At 37.0% G+C, this 18,127-nt stretch overlaps 1 protein-coding gene across 4 annotated transcripts in view; it reads left to right on the top strand.

Moving 5' to 3' along the window:
- The window catches only part of VPS35L (VPS35 endosomal protein sorting factor like), a 97,274-nt gene that overhangs the window by 42,618 nt on the left and 36,529 nt on the right, over positions 1-18,127 (top strand). For all 4 annotated transcript variants that reach the window (XM_067551026.1, XM_067551027.1, XM_067551029.1 and 1 more), the window contains 11 exons: positions 461-572; positions 1,381-1,497; positions 1,930-1,983; positions 2,478-2,558; positions 2,925-2,987; positions 4,258-4,343; positions 7,712-7,792; positions 10,718-10,781; positions 11,876-11,974; positions 14,493-14,570; positions 15,546-15,660. In XM_067551026.1, the coding sequence (XP_067407127.1) occupies positions 461-572; positions 1,381-1,497; positions 1,930-1,983; positions 2,478-2,558; positions 2,925-2,987; positions 4,258-4,343; positions 7,712-7,792; positions 10,718-10,781; positions 11,876-11,974; positions 14,493-14,570; positions 15,546-15,660 (950 nt within the window). The remainder of the gene's footprint in view (positions 1-460; positions 573-1,380; positions 1,498-1,929; positions 1,984-2,477; positions 2,559-2,924; positions 2,988-4,257; positions 4,344-7,711; positions 7,793-10,717; positions 10,782-11,875; positions 11,975-14,492; positions 14,571-15,545; positions 15,661-18,127) is intronic.

Below are 18,127 nucleotides of genomic sequence, written 5' to 3'. Positions count from 1 at the left end.
ATAATAGATTTATGACTGTCCTAATATTACTGTTTCTTTTTACTGAAAATCCAATTGTCTCCATTTTGGTAAGTGATGTGCCAGTGTTATAAGGAATTCTGCTCTCAGGTAGTATAACTTAATTATAGCTTAATTTGATCCTTATGTAAGAAATCTGATGTAAAATTCATTTTAAAGACAAATGTTTTCCATGGAGTTAAGCAAAGAAAGTACAAGCTGAGGTTTTCTACATATTTTGCAGTTAAGTCCAGCATTGCCAAACTTAATATTTCCTTGTTTTGCCAACAAATTACAACCTTGATCAATGTCACCCAAACAGCTGGTGGTAACCCTTCTTAAAAAAAAGTAGAAACTACATGGTAGTTAATCGTTCTTTGAAGTCCAGATTAATGTAAACTAGACAATGAAAAGTGGCTTAATTTATGGTGAGCTGCACTGATTTGTGTCATGTTCCTTTTAGTGCCTTGCTGTTGAATTCAGTGATGTCAGCGTTCAGAGCCGAGTTTATTGCTGCAAGGTCTATGGATTTTATTGGCATGATTAAGGAATGTGATGAATCTGGATTCCCCAAAGTAAGTTTTTTGCAAAAGCACTCCTTATTCATTATCTTGCTGAGTGCTTTATACTTTTGGCTAGTTGTCTAGATAGTTCACATTGGACTAAAAAATGGGAACTCTATGCTGTGTAGAATAAGGTGATTTAAGATCTAAAACACAAAGTGATTTCTGTTCCTGTTTCATTCCTGGGTTCTGAATCCATTACGAGTGATAGGGGTCCAGTGAGAATGGAGACAAGAACTATCTCTTTTGCAGCAGCAGAAGATGGATTAAAAAGAGGTCTGTTGCTGTTGAGGGCCCTTATTATCCAGTCAGTCCCAGCGCTGGAAAGAAGTGCTGGAAATTAACTAATTGTGGCTTCCTTCACAAAGCATGTGACTCTCCTCCCCCCACTTACTTGTACTATTTTAAGGGGCTTGATCCTGCCCCATTGAAGCCAATGGGAGTTTTGCTGTTGACTTCAATGGGAACAGAATCAGACTCTAAACTAGCACACACACAAGTAATTCTTCAGGAATTTGCCAAATAAGTATGCATGTTAAACAGCAGAACACAATATAGTAGTCTCATTTTTGTCCATCAAAAGTAAATGATTTTAATGCAGCGTATCATTTCAGTATATATGCTCTGATGTTTTTGCTAATTAAATTTAATTGCTTATAGTTCTCCAACAAAAGTGCATTACAGTTTAGTCTTTGAGCCAGAAAGTATATGATCTTTGAATGACTTACCCAACTTTATAATTTTGTAACAGTAGAATTTTGAAGTATCATCTGTTTCAGAGAGAAACTCTAGTTGATAGAATGATCTGATCTTTCCTCAGCATCTTCTCTTTCGCTCTTTGGGGTTAAACCTGGCCATGGCTGATCCACCTGAATGTGATCGCCTTCAAATATTAAATGAAGCCTGGAAGGTTATCACAAAATTGAAGAATCCACAGGTGGGTCATTGATAAGATATGAGTACCATGCTAAGTTGGAACTGATATGCCTATTTCAAATATAGATGTAGGCAGTTGTTCAAAATAATGTTTAAAAAAATCAGAAAATTACATGAGTTTTTTAATACATATTGAGCATAGCATTCCCTAGTTCATCATTCTTAGACACTAAATAATTGCTTCATCAACAAGCATACTGGTCATATATTTCATATAAACCCCACCCTTCTGATTTCTGTTTGCATATACCAGGACCCCATTTTGAAATTTGTAACCATGTAGTTAGGTCCTTGTGCTTGCTTTGATCCAAGTGCAGGATAAGTGCCAAGGTAATTACTTAAGCAGACTGCTGAAAGAGAAATATAGATTCTGAAACTTGATACAGATTTTGAAGATGATGCATTCTTTTGGCCATAACATATCTATTTCTAGGATTATATTAACTGTGCAGAAGTGTGGGTGGAGTATACCTGCAGACACTTTACGGTATGTAGGAATTTCTATCTATTTTAACTATGTAGACAATAAGTAGCTATATAGCAGTTTACGGTGTGAAAAGACAATAAGCATAATAAGCTGCAAGCTTTTCTACATATGATATCTGTACATAAGTCTTTTTAGTGTGTAATTAATATCAGCTGGTGGCTAGATTTGTTCCTGTGAAACCAGATTATCTCCTAGTGTGAGAGCTGAATAGACACAAATTAGAGGTTTAAAAGGAGTCCTTTTGATCAGATATGAACATTTTTAATCTGTATTTGGAACATAATTAGGGAAACAGGCAGTGTTACAGCAGGTGGCTGCTGGAATCTATATAAGAATTATCTGGTTTCAGCTACAATTCTGTAGAAAATGTTCTTCTTTTTTTTGTAAATGACAATAAATTCTTAACCTTAACTTGAACAAACAAAGTATTTTAGTAATTTGAATTCTGCATCATTTTTTATGCTGAGCTGTAGCATTTAATTTTCATTACATAGAAGCGTGAGGTCAATACTGTTTTGGCAGATGTTATCAAACACATGACTCCAGATCGTGCGTTCGAAGATGCCTATCCACAGGTAAGAGACTATTTTGTTTTACCAACTCTATAAATAACTAATTTTGTTCCAAGAAAAAGCTCAGAGGGTGCTAAAGATCACTGATGCCCTCTTATAGCACTTAGTAACTCAGGAAGCTGTTTAGAATAAAGTGAAACTGTGGTATGGCGTTCATTTTATTCATGGAGGTCAATTTTTAAATCTAGAATAATTTAGAACAAAATAATTTGTTTATAAAAATATATGTTTAGAAGTATATGTGTCCTAGACATTAACTGGACAAAAATAAACTATACATTGGATGATTTGCAGATCTGCATCAATTCCATCATTATGTACTTTAACGTGCTATTTGTAATGTACTTAATTGTTTTTTTCTTTTCCTAGCTTCAGTCAATTATTCAGAAAATTATCACCCACTTTCATGACTTTTCTGTACTTTTTTCAGTGGTAAGTCATGTCTTTGCATTGTTCTCTACAGCTTGATTGCAGATTGTCTTTAATTTATCACATTGTTTTTGTAAGGAAAGCTAACCTAGTTGCTTATGTAGGTCATATGAAAGCTCACATGGTGAGATGCACTTTTTGTCAAGTATAAAACTGTTAAAACACCATGGAAAGTCTTCTCTTGTTACCTTCTTTAAAAAATCCATTATTTACGTTCCAGTCTATCACACTGTTTTCTTCTTAGGTTATACAATTCTCTAATACTTTCTAATTCTCTAATATTTTTTTTAATGCAGCAGAAACAACTGCCAGCTAGCAAATGGAGCTCAGATTGACTAATAACTAAGACAGGCTATTTGTGAGCTCTGCTGATGATAACTAATGAGTGTTTCAGTATAATGCATACATATAATGTGTCATAGCAAAGAATTCAGGGCCAATTCTGATACTGATTGAGGAGCAAAGGAAAGATTAGAGAGGCCAAGGGATGGGTTTACATTACCAAGAGAATAGAAGACAGTCTGCTTAACTACAGCAACTTGATTAAGGGTAAAATTTTCTCATGTCCCTAAGTGATTTGAAAATGGGATTTTGGTTCCTAAAAGTGACTTAGGTACCTAACTCTCAGTGAAAGTCAATGGGACCTAGGCTCCTAAGTTACTTAAGCGCTTTGAAAATTTTACCCTCAGTGTATTTTGGGGATGGTACAGAAACTAATTCTCTAAATTCTCAAATTCAGCATCTTTAAATGACATCCAAACATTCTAAAGTTTCAAAAATAGCACTGGAAAAATCCAAAATGGTGGCTGGAATTTGACAGATTTGTTGGGACTCTAATACCCTATAACTTGTTCCTGGGGTCCTCAGACTTTCCAGTGAACATCACTGCTGTAACTGTGCTGCTTCAAGCATACTATTGCTTTTATGAAATGTTTTCCATATTTTTTGTGACGTTTGGCTAAATGAGCTCTGACCTGTTGCATGTTTATACTGGATACCCTGAACCAAAAAGCTACAGGATTTCTCCATTCACATCACCCTGCTATAAACTCTCAGTACCTAATCACTAATCCTCCAGCAAAAATTACTTTCTTCAAAAAAGGTAAAACTTGGTCTCTATCCACTCATAGTCGGAATTATTTTAAATGTTCCTAAAATATTTATACTTATTGATTCTTTAGGCAGCTTATTCATCTTCAGCACAGAGATCAAAAGCTTTTATGTGTAAAATACCTTAATATACCTGCTTTTTTTTTTTTATCTGTATTTTTAGGAGAAATTCTTGCCATTCCTGGATATGTTCCAGAAAGAGTGTGTGAGAGTGGAGGTTTGCAAATGCATCATGGAAGCTTTTATTAAGTAAGTAGAAAATGTTCTGATTAAGGGCACTCTAGAGGATCTGGGCAATCTATTGAAAGGTTGTTAGGAGAGAAAGAATGCATGTATTTGTAGTCCATTCAGCATGTATAAGGTATTCCAGGCTCCAAGAAGAAAATATAAACCTATAATTTTTTATTAGTCTTCTTTATTCATCAGTTGCTTATTAATTGTTGTCAGTGAAAATCAGAGCATCTGAGTAGTCTTGTCAGTCTGTGTCTGATAGAAAATATAAATTGTATTCAGTGTTGTTGTAGCCATGTTAGTCTCAGGATATTAGAGAGACAAGACCTAAAGAAGATCTCTGTGTAAGCTTTCAAGCTAGTCTCTCTCATCAACAGAAGTTGATCCAATAAAGATATTACCTCACCCAACTTATCTCAGAAATATAACTTAACTTTCCCTATAATAAACCAGTTAGATTTGTTGTTACTGATTCCACCACAGATTAATTGTTCTCTGTGCTTTCTTCAATATGAATGAGGAAGGGAACAAATGGACATGTTTGTTACAGTAAAATGAATGCTTCCTAAATGGAAAACGATATCAGAAGATCAGATTTCATTTTCAAACTTCTCAGAGACCAGAATAATAATTTTCATTAAAACAAAAGATTTTTTTTTTAAACATTACTTTCCTTGCTTACCTTTTTCTTTTGAATAGCTACTTGGAGAGCAGTAGTATATAATTTAAAAGTGATATCTGAGTTTCAATTAGCTTTATTCCAGTCAGAAATATTAAGGGTGATAATTCAAGTGTTAAAAAATAAATAGTGAAAAGCTGGCTAGAGGAACTTCCGTTAGTCTGTTACAAATAGGAGACTGGCTATGATTTCTTGATCACATTGTTGAAAAACATTGATAGCTATTCAGATTCTGTGTAATGTGTTTGTATTGCATTATGTCAATTATATATCCCAAGGGTATTGTATGTAGCAGATTGTGCACTTGGTGCCAGGTTTAGAGTCTTTTGTTACTAATTTTAAATTTTTCAAAAATATAGTCCATTGTAGGTGGCAGAACCCTGCAAATGGTGTTTGACCATGAAGAAAATGCACATTGTATATGTTTAAAAACCAAACCAAAACTTAGAAAACTTTATTTGAAGTCCATTAGAAATGTTGTTGGAGTACAGAAGGCCAAATTCTTATGCCTTTTAGGTATGGTATTTATCATATGGACAGATACTACAGGCTGTTATTGACCCCTTCTGTCCACTTCTACGTGCCCATGTGCTGCACTGCTAACCAGTGGTACCACTTAAAGCCAATGGAACATTCAGGACTACACTTAATGAAGTTTCCAGGCTTACCTCCACTTAAAACAGAGCTGGGGGTGATAAACATTTCCTGTTCTGTTCCACTTACAGTGAGGTGGGCCTACTCCAGATATATGTAGTGCACTGTTTTGGAAATGCCCTTTTGTTAGGCAATATATTCAGTGGACAGCTTTTAATACTACATAGGCAAAGAACACTTAAATAGTGTACACCAGAGATCTTCAATCTGTGGGCCACACCCCCCTAAGAGGGCATAGAGGAACATTTGGGGGGGAGGGCACAGCTGCCCCAGGAGGGAGCACTATGCAGCCCCGCTCAGCCCAGCTTCAGCCCGGCTGCAGCCTTAGCCCCTGGCCATGGCACCCAGCCTCGCGGCCCCCCCCGCAGCTGCAGAGTCTGACCTCGGGCTCTCCTCCCCCCAGCCACAGTGCCCGGCCTTGACTCCCTTCCCTCCCACCTACGCCTCCCAGCCCCAGTCTCGGTGCCCAGCCCCTTCCTCGGCAGCTGGTTCTTGGCTGCTGGGGCCCTCTGCAGCCCCACGGACACTGCGGTCCATGGGGGCCCTGGAGTCCCTAGGGACAGCCCCGGCCCGAAACACAGCCCCTTGACTGTGGCCCAGCTGCAGCCCCGGCCCAACTGTAGCTCCAGCCCCAGCTGGGGGGATGGGGAGGGCTCAAAAGTTTGAGGACCGCTGAACTGTACAGTAAATGTGTATAATTTATCACTGGGCATTTGTACATCAGAAAAAAACATATTCAGTACAAATAGAATGAACAGTTAATGGCCCTACTAATATTTCCTAGTTAGGTACTAGTAGAATACAAGACCTGGTACTGGAATGCAGGGCTCTTTAGCTGTGTCACTCTAAGCCTAGGTGCTTAACCTCTGTATTCATATCTAGAGTAATTACTGCTAGCCAGACTGGCAGGTGGTTCTTGTTGACTCCTCCCAGCATATAAAGGGAGTGAGAGTGTCTCTTTGGGCCATTGGGAAATAAGGAGGTACAGGGGGCCCTGGAGAGGAAACTTAGGCTGATGTTTATGCTTCAGTGTTTTTGAGTTGTCAGTGAAGCCATGCCTTAGGAAGGAGATGCAATTGAATGCCAGCAGCAGGGTGGTCTTGCTATGTTGAGGATACAATGGGAGTTGGTCTGTTCACAGGGACTGTTCTGAATGCACTGTTACAGTAAAAGATAGTGGTTGAAATACAGTATAGAGCATACATTGCTCATCAGGGTGACATCTCTCCCCTTTATCTCTTTCAGATTGCCTTGTTTTACTGCATACTGAGTCTTATGCTTCTTTGTCCTTGTCAGTTGTTTGTCTGTGCTAATGCTGAAGCACTTTGATTCACCTCCTTTTTTAGAGCTCACAGTACAGAAGAGCAAATTATTTCTTTCAAAATACCTTATTGAAAATGGCTTGGAGATATTACCCAGGAAATAGTGACATTTTTCATTCCCCTGATAACTCAGGAATTCCATTTTTTGGCATCAGTATTTATCTGTGGCATGATTAATATCTCAAGGTGATGCCACTCCAAAGTTATATACTTGGTTCTCTAATTAGTGCCTGCATGCCTAGACAGGGCTCATCACCCGTTCTGTGCTATCTGACATGAACCAAGGAACTAGATTCCTTTCTGAGTTTTCTTGACTGGTTTTGCTTTCAAGTTCTTAGCTGGGCATTTGTGGGCAATCTGTCTACATTCACACCACTCATAAGACTTCAGCTGTCTGTGACTTGATAATAACACTGCCAGATGGTTACAAAATATAAGTCCCACCATCATGTTTGATTTTTGTCTGTGTATTAACTGTGAAGTTCTGAATATATGCTATATGTATTTTTGTGAAAAGAAAAATGCCTTGAGGTGTTACACAGTATAAGATGTCCTTCGGAGGTTATTGCTCAGAGAGAGATCATGTCTTCACCATTGCAATTCTCTGCTCATAAAAGTATAAAAATGCTGCCTGTGCAAAATTAGCATGAAGTGAATTTTAAGTTTTCCACTGTTTTGTGTCTTGGAGAAACTGCAGTATTTTTATCAGTATTTTCCAAAATGTTTTTTAGACATCAACAAGAAGCTACTAAAGACCCTGTCATACTCAATGCTCTTCTACATGTGTGCAAGACCATGCATGATTCTGTGAAGTAAGATCAAATTTACATATACTGTAATATAGAACATGTGTAAATGGTGGATATTCTGATGCAGTTTTACTCTTTGGGGGTTGATGTTTCAGGGTGGATTTATGCAAGACCCTCTGTTCTGCACTGAAAATACAACACAAATAAAAAGTGGATAAAAAGTAGCTAGAATCTTCCAGGAACTACAGTGAACAATACAATGTTTACAGGTTTTCAATACACACCTCGCCATTAAAAACACAGCTCCAAAAACTGAGTTGCACTCCAGCCACATGCAGCTATTTGACCTTCACAAAGCAACCCTACATCTGGCAGAGATACCTGGAGGATTTCCTTTGGGTAGGGGGATTGCTGGGTGGTGAGAAACTCCTACATCACGCCCTTACCCTGTGGGCTGTGCAGGATGTAAAACTGGGATGTCCCTGTGATCCCAGCTGTCATAATGGCTCTCTGGGGCTGTTGGCAACTGGAACAGTTTAAAACAGCCTTCCTTTTTCCATGCAACCCCCTTCAGCTGTGCTGAGTCCTCATAAACCATAGGTCAGAGCCTGGCCTATAATTTTTAGCAGTGATTAGAGGCCAATTTATTTTTAGAAATAGAAAAAAGAGTTGCACATGTGCCAACAACTTTGCTATGATACAGTACTCTGGACTACAGTAGCAGCTTCCATTTAAGTGTCTTAAAGCACTGGACAGATACTAATAATTAAGCTGTACTAATACTAATGATACTGTACTAATAATTAACACCCTTTGTGAAGTAGGGAAATAATATTATCCCAATTCTGAGGATGAGAAAACGGAGACAGTGATTAAGTGACACCCAAAATCATACAGGAAATCTTTGGGAGAGCTGGGAATAGAACCAAGATTTCCACGCTCCAAGTTTTGTGTCTAAATCACAAAACTATCCTTGCTTCTTTCTGTATGGGTTGAATAGAATTGTAGGACACATTTTTGTGGTGCTCTCAATTGAGCCATTTATAATTTAGTACCAATATTACAGAGGTAATTTACTGCACTTAGAGCCTTTTTAGTATATTATTGTAAGTTTCCTCAGATCACATAGTATCAGTGAATGCAAGATACAGTGGCAATAGAGGAAATCAGCTTTGGCATGTAAGTCCAAATGCTTTATTCTAGGTTATGTGGTCTTTCTGGCTCACACACATACTAAGGCCATTTCAACCTTTAGCCACTAAGATGTATTAAAAATAAAATTCATTTTTAAAGAGTCAAAACAGTTGCCAGTTGTCCGTAGTTGACAGTTCTTCCAATCTTGTTCCCTAATTAGCAATTATTTTAGTTTAGGCAAAGTTAGTTTACATCATTCTTTTGATTCTGTTCTGTCAGCTCTTACAATGACTATTATACATAGTATTATAATAAGTTAAAACTACCTCTTGCCACTTTTCACGCACTTTGGTTCAGCAAAGCTTCAACGTAGGGTCTAGCCTTAGCACTACAAAGGCCATTTGAACAGCTGTTGAATGGTGGTAACTTTTAGGCCCAATACCAAGCTGGGTCAGATATGACCTGGCAGCCTATATAATAGACCTGTAGATCCCATTACAAGTCTCCTGAGCCATCCAGATCACCCTCAGCTCTTTCTTTTGACTGGTAATGTACTAATGAGCTAATCATGCTGAGGTTTTCCTTCCTTCTCTACTGGATTAAAGTATTGTCCTGTTTCCATCTGATGTCTGCACTAGGAAAATTGTAAAATGATACCTAGGGGGTCAAAGCTGGAGACAGGTACGTAATGGTAAAAAGATTAAATGGGATTATTTAATTGTAATTTCACTTTCTGTTTATCCATTTTCATCAAAACAGATATGGCTTATTGGATTTCCATGTGATGTAAATTTGTCTCGTATTGAATTTGAGTTATGCTGTCTGAAAGATCAGATATCTTTGTGGTAATTTTGAAAATAAATGTATCGTTTGTGACAGCAAAACTTCTAAAGAGCATTGTAATGAGGTAGCAGTAATGTTAACAGAGAAAGGACACAGTTGAGTAATCATAACTTAAAACAAAAAACCTTGTTATAAATAAAATCTTACAAAATTAAAGCAGAAAGAATATTAAATATCACATTTAAGAGGTTTTTTTTAAATTGTTGTTTCTCTCAAATAGGAACATGAATATAGATTAGCTAATCTAACTTGTTTATAATTAGTTTATAGTCAATTTCTCAATCATGTTCTCATGCTGTAGTACCATGCTGCATCTACTGAATTGCTGTTTGAGAATATTAGTCTGGATCAAAGCTGTATCTCTTTTCACTAGGGATATGTCTTCACCAACAGTGGCAAATTCGCTGCTGTCAGGTTGATTTATCCGGCTCGATGGAGCGGAAGTGAAGACCCGCTCAATCGATCCGGAAGTTGATTCAATAAAACCACCTCCAAAAAAAGTATAGCGCTGCATCGACGGGTGCGCATTTCCCATTGGCGCAGCATAGTGGACATGGTGTGCAGAAGAGAATTTAGGAAGTTGACAAAAGTTACACAAGATACTCTATGTAGCTTGTGTAACTCCAATTGACTGCCGCCAAATTTCCCGGTAAGTCTAGACCAAGCCTGGGATTCAAAGTATTTCATAGAAACATTTCTATTGGTCTCTAAATTTTATAAAATCTAATTTTACAGAATTCACATTTTAGGCCAAACTTGACCTGGATATATCCCTTTAAGAGTATTATTAAAAATGGCTGAAAATCATAAACATAGTATGATTTTAAGTTAGTTGAATAATGAATATGATTAATATGTGTCCTTCTAATGAGTGGATTAGATACTGTGGACATAAAAGAAATTTTAAGAATTTGTAAAATATGTATATATTTGAGCCTTGGAAGTATATAAACTTATTTGTTTTTTCAAGATGGCTTATCTTATATTGACTATGTGAACTTACTGTTGTAGTGCACTAACACTTGAAGATGAAAAAAGAATGTTAGCATCTTTGATAAATGGATTTATAAAAATGGTGAGTACTTAGAATTCCTGACTGTCTGTCTGTGAAAACTTTTTGTGACAGAGATACCCATGTGGGAAGTAGGCATGCAAGTACCACTGAAATTCAATAGGACTTGGGCATCCAACTCAGGGTATGTTGGAAATCTCATCCAGTATATTTAGTGAAGGAAACATGCAGATGTTTTGAAGAAATGTCATACAACTGTTGATCCTTTACTTGGTATCACAGGGGCCCTAGTTTAAAGTGTAGATATTGCAAAGTACATCAAAATCTTAAATGTTTTTAAATATCTTATAAAATCTAAAAATGTTTTAAAGTTGAATATTAATGAATGTCTTGCCTATCATGACAGTTTGAAAGGTCACAGGTCAGCAGCAAGTGAACAATAAAATTAGCAAATTTAATTCCACCACCTATACCTAAGGGGGATCAATACAAAATTAAAAACAAAAGTAAGGTTTAAAAAAATCAGTTTTATGAGTCCTCAAGCATTCCAAAATTGAGACTAGTTTAAAAATTAGATTTAAAAAAAAAACAAATGCCCACCCTTCAAAAAACACTTTTTATTGGATGCATAATAAACTACAGTGTCAATAAAAAGGTTGATTCATTAATCTGTTTGTAGTGTGAGTAGGTGTGTTTTCTGTTAACTTTCTTTTGTTGTTGTTAAAATGCAAATCACACCAAACCCCCATTCCCTATAAACGTCACTTCAGGAATTCTGTTCGATATCAGTTCCCTTTCCACAATCTGTAAGCTAAGTGTTGTATGCTTAAGAAATATTCAGGCCATAAAGTGGAGACCACATATTATTTTAATAAAAAATAAAAACAGAAAAACACTTGCAGACTTCCCTAAAAGCTAAATTATGGAAAGGGAACAGTTGAAGAAGAATCTCTTATATCCCAAATATAGCTGTCAGCAAGTTACTTCGAAATTATTGAATTTAACTGCAGTTGAGGATCTTGGTTCCAACCCTTTTGAAACAAACAAAAGAGAGAAAGAGAGAGAGCATTCTAATACAACACACATTATAGAAAGATCAGATAGCTGTGTGCTGCAGACATGTCATAAGTGTGATTTTTGTATCTTCCTAATCCCAGGTTTCATTTGGCCGTGACTTTGAGCAGCAGCTGAGTTTTTATGTTGAAGCCAGGTCAATGTTTTGCAATCTGGAGCCTGTTCTTGTCCAGCTGATTCATGTAAGCAAAAATTGAACTGTAGATGTTGTCTTAATCAATGGGCTTTTCCCCTCAGATTGACAATCCTTATATTTACTGTGTTAAGGTCTATTTCGCTAGTTATTCAGGAGTAGACTTTGATTTTGCCTTTCTTTTCTCACTAAATTTCTCTTCAAGTGTGTGCTTTACCCCCATACTTAGTACCATTGTAATGGTGCAAATTAGCTGTGACTTATTAGATTCATTGGCTTCTTGAACAAACAGTACTACGAGGTCCTCCTGTACGTTCAGAAATTGGAGGCTGATAGTCACAGGAGGAAGTATATGAGTGCTCTCAAGGAAAGGATCTGTCTCTGGAACAAACTTCTAGATGAAACTAAACAAATACCAGAGTCTGGCCACCTTTGGGGACCTGCAAAATTTTCCTGTTTGATCAAGTTTTTCCACCAGAAGCAGAAAAACATTAAGAACCTCAACCCTCTTCCCTGACCCCCCTCAAAGCAGATCTTTCTATAGCTGCATAAAGGGTAAGAGCCAGAGACTTCATAAATTTCACTGGGATGTGGCTGTTTGCATATGAAAGGTGCTGAAATACCATGGTGATTAATGGCAGTATAAAATTATTTGATAGATACTTCCTACACATTTCTTCTGAAAAATGTAGTGGTGTTCTAACTGGATTATGGATTATTAGTAGAAAGAAATTCATCATTCATTAAATTTTATTTTCTTTCATGTTAATTTTTAAATGATTATTATACTCAAGATAGAAACAGAGTATTTAACAAAATAAATAAAAATAAGACTTTGGTGGAGTTGTGGAATCCAGGAGCACAAATAAGAACCCACCCAATAAGGTATATGAAAAGATTCTACATTTCAGGCTTATGTATTTGTTCTAACTGCCCATGTCCAGAAATCAGTTTGACAGAATGGTATCAACTTATGCTGAGTTCATATGACTAGATCAGTGTAGTAAGATGTTTTTGTAATTAAATATGAATTTCCCCATTCTTGCTTAGTTTAAGCAAACAAGAAAAAATAGGAATGGAAAAGGTTGAAATGCCAGGACAATAATTCACTGTATAATTTACAAGTGCTGTTTAGCTTTTGAATGCATCCCCAAAACAAACTGTGCAAGCATAACTTCATATTTTTAAATTTAAAACTGTTGGGTAACTGAAAAGTAATAGCAACATAATAATCAGCATGACTATTTTGGTGTTTGATGGTACTTGGATCAGGGAGAATTAATCCACTGCTACAAATTAGATTGGTTTATAAAGGGGGGGTTACAAACATACTGATTGACTCACTGAATCCTAATTTATAGTTGGCTATCTCCTGTAGCAGCACTGGGAGGAAATTCAATCAGTTGTCATTTTTTATTCTTGTTTTTATGTAACAAATAATTTTAGAAAAGCACTAATACACTCAAAGTGCAGATATGATAAATATTTCACTTCGTGGAGGTTAGACCTAGGCCAAATGCTGCACCTCAGGCATATCAGTATTTTGTGTAACAGCACACATTGTCCAGCCACATTGGAAGAAAGACAGGAGGCAATGGATACGGTTTAATTAGGCTACAATGTTATTCACTTAAAATATCTGGGAATACACAGCAATAAATTGTACAATAAAGGTCATCATTGTTTCCTAATTATTTCCACATAATCCCCAAACTGGTCCCAGCCATCCAGTTGCTGGGACCCTATCCCTCGTCTCTTGTCTGAAGTAAAAGGGGGATAGAAATGGAAAAAGGAGTCAGCTCCCCACTGTTCCAGATGTAGGAGCCCCAAATCTCCCCTTCCTCAACTTTCCCAAGAGATGTTTTCTCTCTAATCCTTTTCCAATCCATTTTATCCAGTGACCATATCCTTCCATAACAAGTATCTGCACTGAACATCTGCCATGAGTTTTACATACTAAATTGTGACATTATAACCTAACACCCCTCCTCAACCCTAAAGGATCCCAGACATGCTTTGGGGAAGGTGAAAAAAACACCCCATCTCACCAAATCTCGTGGTGAGGGAAACATTCCTCCTCAGTCCCCAGGGAAAAAGGGGCAATTAGTGTAATGCCCATACAGATCATGAAGGAATCTGGTCTTTTCTCAGATCACATGGGTGGGAGGTTGGGTGCTGCCAGCCCAACCCAGGTAAAAGAGGTCTTCAACTGGATTGCACAGGGTCTAAATCTCTCCCTCCCTCCACTTCCAGTCAGCAGGAAGGGCAGTACCCCCTCCTGGCCTAACCTAGCTGTTTCCTGCTCTTCCCTGTTCTGTCTGTCTATGTAAACTTTCCCCTTCTGCCCCAGTTGCAGAGACGAACCCTTAAAGGGGTCACAACTCCTTTCTTTCTAGCTAGCCAGACCGTGACCCACCAAATATAGTTATGGTGAGCACATTATCCCTGTGGCTACTTCTGTTACCCATACATTTACTTAACAGAATGATAAGAGTTGTGTGCTTATTCACAGACCTGGTAAATCTATTCATTTCTATTAGTGCCTTACTTTTCTTTTTTATATATAGTCCGTAAACCAACTAGCAATGGAAACGAGAAAAGTGATGAAAGGAAATCATTCCAGAAAGACGGCTGCATTTGTCAGGGTAGGTGCAAAAGTCAAACATATTTCTAGATCCTTCATCCAATGTGCAAAGACATTACAATAGGCTGGAACTTAAGGTGGTAATTTATGCGAAGAAATAAATTTGTCGTTTTCATGATGCTTATCAACTTCAGTTTCCTTATGGGCACTATTATTTAATTACTAACAACCAATTGCTGCCATCTTCATTAGACGAAACTTCCGCAGAATCCAATGAGAGTTTGCCTAAGTGATGAGATTCAGTCCTTAAGTGAGGTTCAATACTTTTCATTTGCAATATGATTTTTAAGACCTCCTTTAAGGAAATTTCGTTTTTCCAAATTAATTGTCATTGGATCCAAACCAGTTATGTAGAGGGGAGAAAAGAGTTGCTACAAAATAAATGGCATGATAAATGTGCATCATAATCAAAAAGTCTAAGTGGATACTTAGATCTCAAATAACATGTTATCATCTTAGTTTAGGTGTGTATTTACGCCAGAACTATGATTCATATATATCAGTCTGCCAGTTTTTCCCTGAAGTATCCCACCTGTTGAGAAACTGTGTATCTTGCTGGGGGAAGGGTTAAGTGGGTTGTGTTGACTCTCAGTCAAGTGGCTCATGGTATGTGGATATACGGGAAGTGGGATTGACTTTCTGGAAAGAGAAAGGATCTAGGATGTGGGTTGATAATTCCTGAAGGAGGAATTCTAGGAGCAACAAAGCCATCAAAGAAGTTCTGAGCTAATTTTTATTTTATTGTTTTCACTGTTAATAAAGAGAAACCCCAAGAATTGGGTCAGTTTGAACTTCACATACTTTTTGGGCTGTGTTTTGTAGATGATGGTGTGAAAGATACTCACTGGCATCATATTTTTAAGCTTTTGCTTGAGCATATAAAACAGTAGTTAATAAACATAGCCCTAAAATTGCTATACCTCTGATTTAAGAAATGATTTGAGTCATGTTTTCATATATTTTCTTCTTTGCTTAGGCTTGTGTTGCCTTCTGCTTTATTACAATTCCATCTCTGACTAGCATCTTTGCACGTCTTAATTTGTACCTGAACTCTGGACAGGTTGCTCTGGCAAACCAGTGCCTTTCACAAGGTAAGGCAGGTGTTTGTTTCATTTGCATAATAATTCTTTCTTGCCAGAAAACAGAATATTTCTAGCTATGGATAATATTGATTCAATTTGAAACTGAAGCTAACCATTTCACTGCCTTATTCTTACTCAAGTTGCTTTAGTCACAATTTATGATGACAGCATATCTCAAAGTAAAATAATTTTAAAATGTATTTTTATAGGTTTATATTTAAAATAATGGAATTATTGTAGAAAAGAGAGATCTGATATTCAGGTATTTATTCAATTATTCCTTATTTTAGTCTCCACCTATGATTTTTTTAAATAGCATATCTTCAAAGAAAACAGTGCTGTTTTAAATAAGGGACTTGAACTTGTGTGCAAATGATATGCTTTAAATAAATATTTCTTGAAGAGGAGGAAGCTTAGACCAGCTAAATGATTATGCACAGAGATTGATATTCCTGTAAAAAACTGTTGGGAAAGAATTAAAGCTCTAAGTATTTCAGTCAGGTGCTGTAATCATTGTTTGTAGTGACGTATTTGGTGATACTGGAAGATAGATGTCAAATCACCGAAGGAATATGCCATGAAAAAATACATTGCTAATAAAAACATGTTACAAATGATCCAGGGAAAACTTGACTAGTATTGAGAAATGTGTGGAATCAAAATGTGCTCATTTGAAGTGAATTACTGTCAAATTAATGCCTGAACATGGTGTTCAGTTAGGGGCTCTGATGTCTAGATAAGATGTAAAACAGAAGTTCTGATCACTTGTAGTTTAAAAAAATATCCCATGGCAAGAGTTATGAGTGTTAGCCCTGGGGTCCTGTTCAAATTCCAACTTGAGCATACTAGTCTAAAAGTAGCTTTCTCTACTTTCACCTGGATATAGCGTCCCTCATTCCCTGTCTGAAGCTGTTGTGCAATTTTACTATGCGCTCTTAAGTTGTTGTGATGTTTAGCCTCAGAGATTCCTGCATTTCATTGTTGAGTGAAGTGCTTCCCTACATGCTGTATATGGTTTGCATGATACTTAGGGATTTTTTCATGGGCTTCTCTTTACCTATAATAATGTGTTGTATGTTAAACATTGATTTTCCCTATACTTTTTTTGTGCATTTTCTATAGTAAAAGCCATAAATTGCATTACTATGAAAACATATTCTTGTGGTGGCTGTTAATTCTGATTTTAGCTTTGTGTATGTACATAGAAGAATTAATGAAGCTCATGTTGTGACGATTTTAACCAGTACTTGCTATGTATGGAAGAGCATCCCATACTTGGCTCATAGTGCTGTCACTGCCACCATAACTTGCTCTGAAATAATCAGGGGTGTTTGGGTGGGATGCGAGAAAGCAGATAACTGATAAAATCAGGGTGGGTTTTGCATATAAGTTTACAAATCAAATAAAACTTACTTTGAACAACATGAACTTGGCTTGAAGTGCAGCCACTTATGCCTACAAAATTAGTTGAAGTTTAAAATTCACACTTGTTTTGCTGTATGCAGTGTTGTTGTAGCCGTGTCAGTCCCAGGATATTAGAGAGATGAGATGGGTGAGGTAATATCTTTTATTGGACCAACTTCTAGTGGTGAGAGAGAGAAGCTTTTGAGCTACACAGCTCTTCCTCAGCTTTTCCTTGTCTTGTTAAGTCTTTGCAGCCCATGTCTGACTGCCCATCTAATAACAGGTGGTTATACCATGGAAGGAAAAGACTGCCATGCATATTTATCTTGAAGGCCAGTGGGAGATAACAGTGAAGTGAGGGTGTTGCAATATCAGTAGTTAAACAAATACCAAAGCTTTAGCCTTACATGTATACTGTAAGTTTTGTAACTGAATTTGTAACTTGACTTTAAGAAAAACAAGCACAAATAAGTCATTTGCTTGTATGACTGTTAAGGGAGGGGTCTCATATAAACATTTATGAGAAATTTCAGGTGTAAACACCAAGGAGGAAAAGAAATAGTTTAGAATGATTCAGGGGGGTATAACTTGTATAATGTGAAGGAATTAAGCAAAGGAAAACAGGCTGAATACTAGTGGGAAAAACTCTCAGATGATGAGATCTGTTAAATTGTGAAATGGTCTCCCAGTAGAAGTGGTGGAAGCCTCATTACTAGTCATTTAAAACTGCAGTAGGGAACAATCCTTCACTTGCATGGAGATAGGCTAAATGTGGTGTTCTATCTCTGATTTTTGTGATTCCATGTAAATGCAAGGAAGAATAACTTTTCATCTACATATAGATTGTCTTCCTTTTTCAGTTTAAAATGTTGCCAGAGCTGGGCATTGGCTAGTAAGTTCCAGCTGCACTCACAAACAAGCTGCATAGGAAGCTGACTAAGGCTTTTAGCACAAGACCACTATTAGATTTCTTTGTTTGAACATGATGTTGCACATATAATCAGCGCGGAGGGATTTAGAGAAAAGCTGGCTGTTATATCCAAGTATGTTGTAAAAACAAAAGAGTTGCAAA

Source organism: Emydura macquarii, unplaced genomic scaffold (assembly GCF_026122565.2).
Source record: "Emydura macquarii macquarii isolate MOO-44397 ecotype Brisbane River unplaced genomic scaffold, CSIRO-AGI_Emac_v2 contig_1348, whole genome shotgun sequence".
Lineage (NCBI taxonomy): Eukaryota > Metazoa > Chordata > Testudines > Chelidae > Emydura > Emydura macquarii.
Note: the sequence above shows the minus strand (reverse complement) of the source record. Positions and strands in the feature narration are given on the sequence as shown.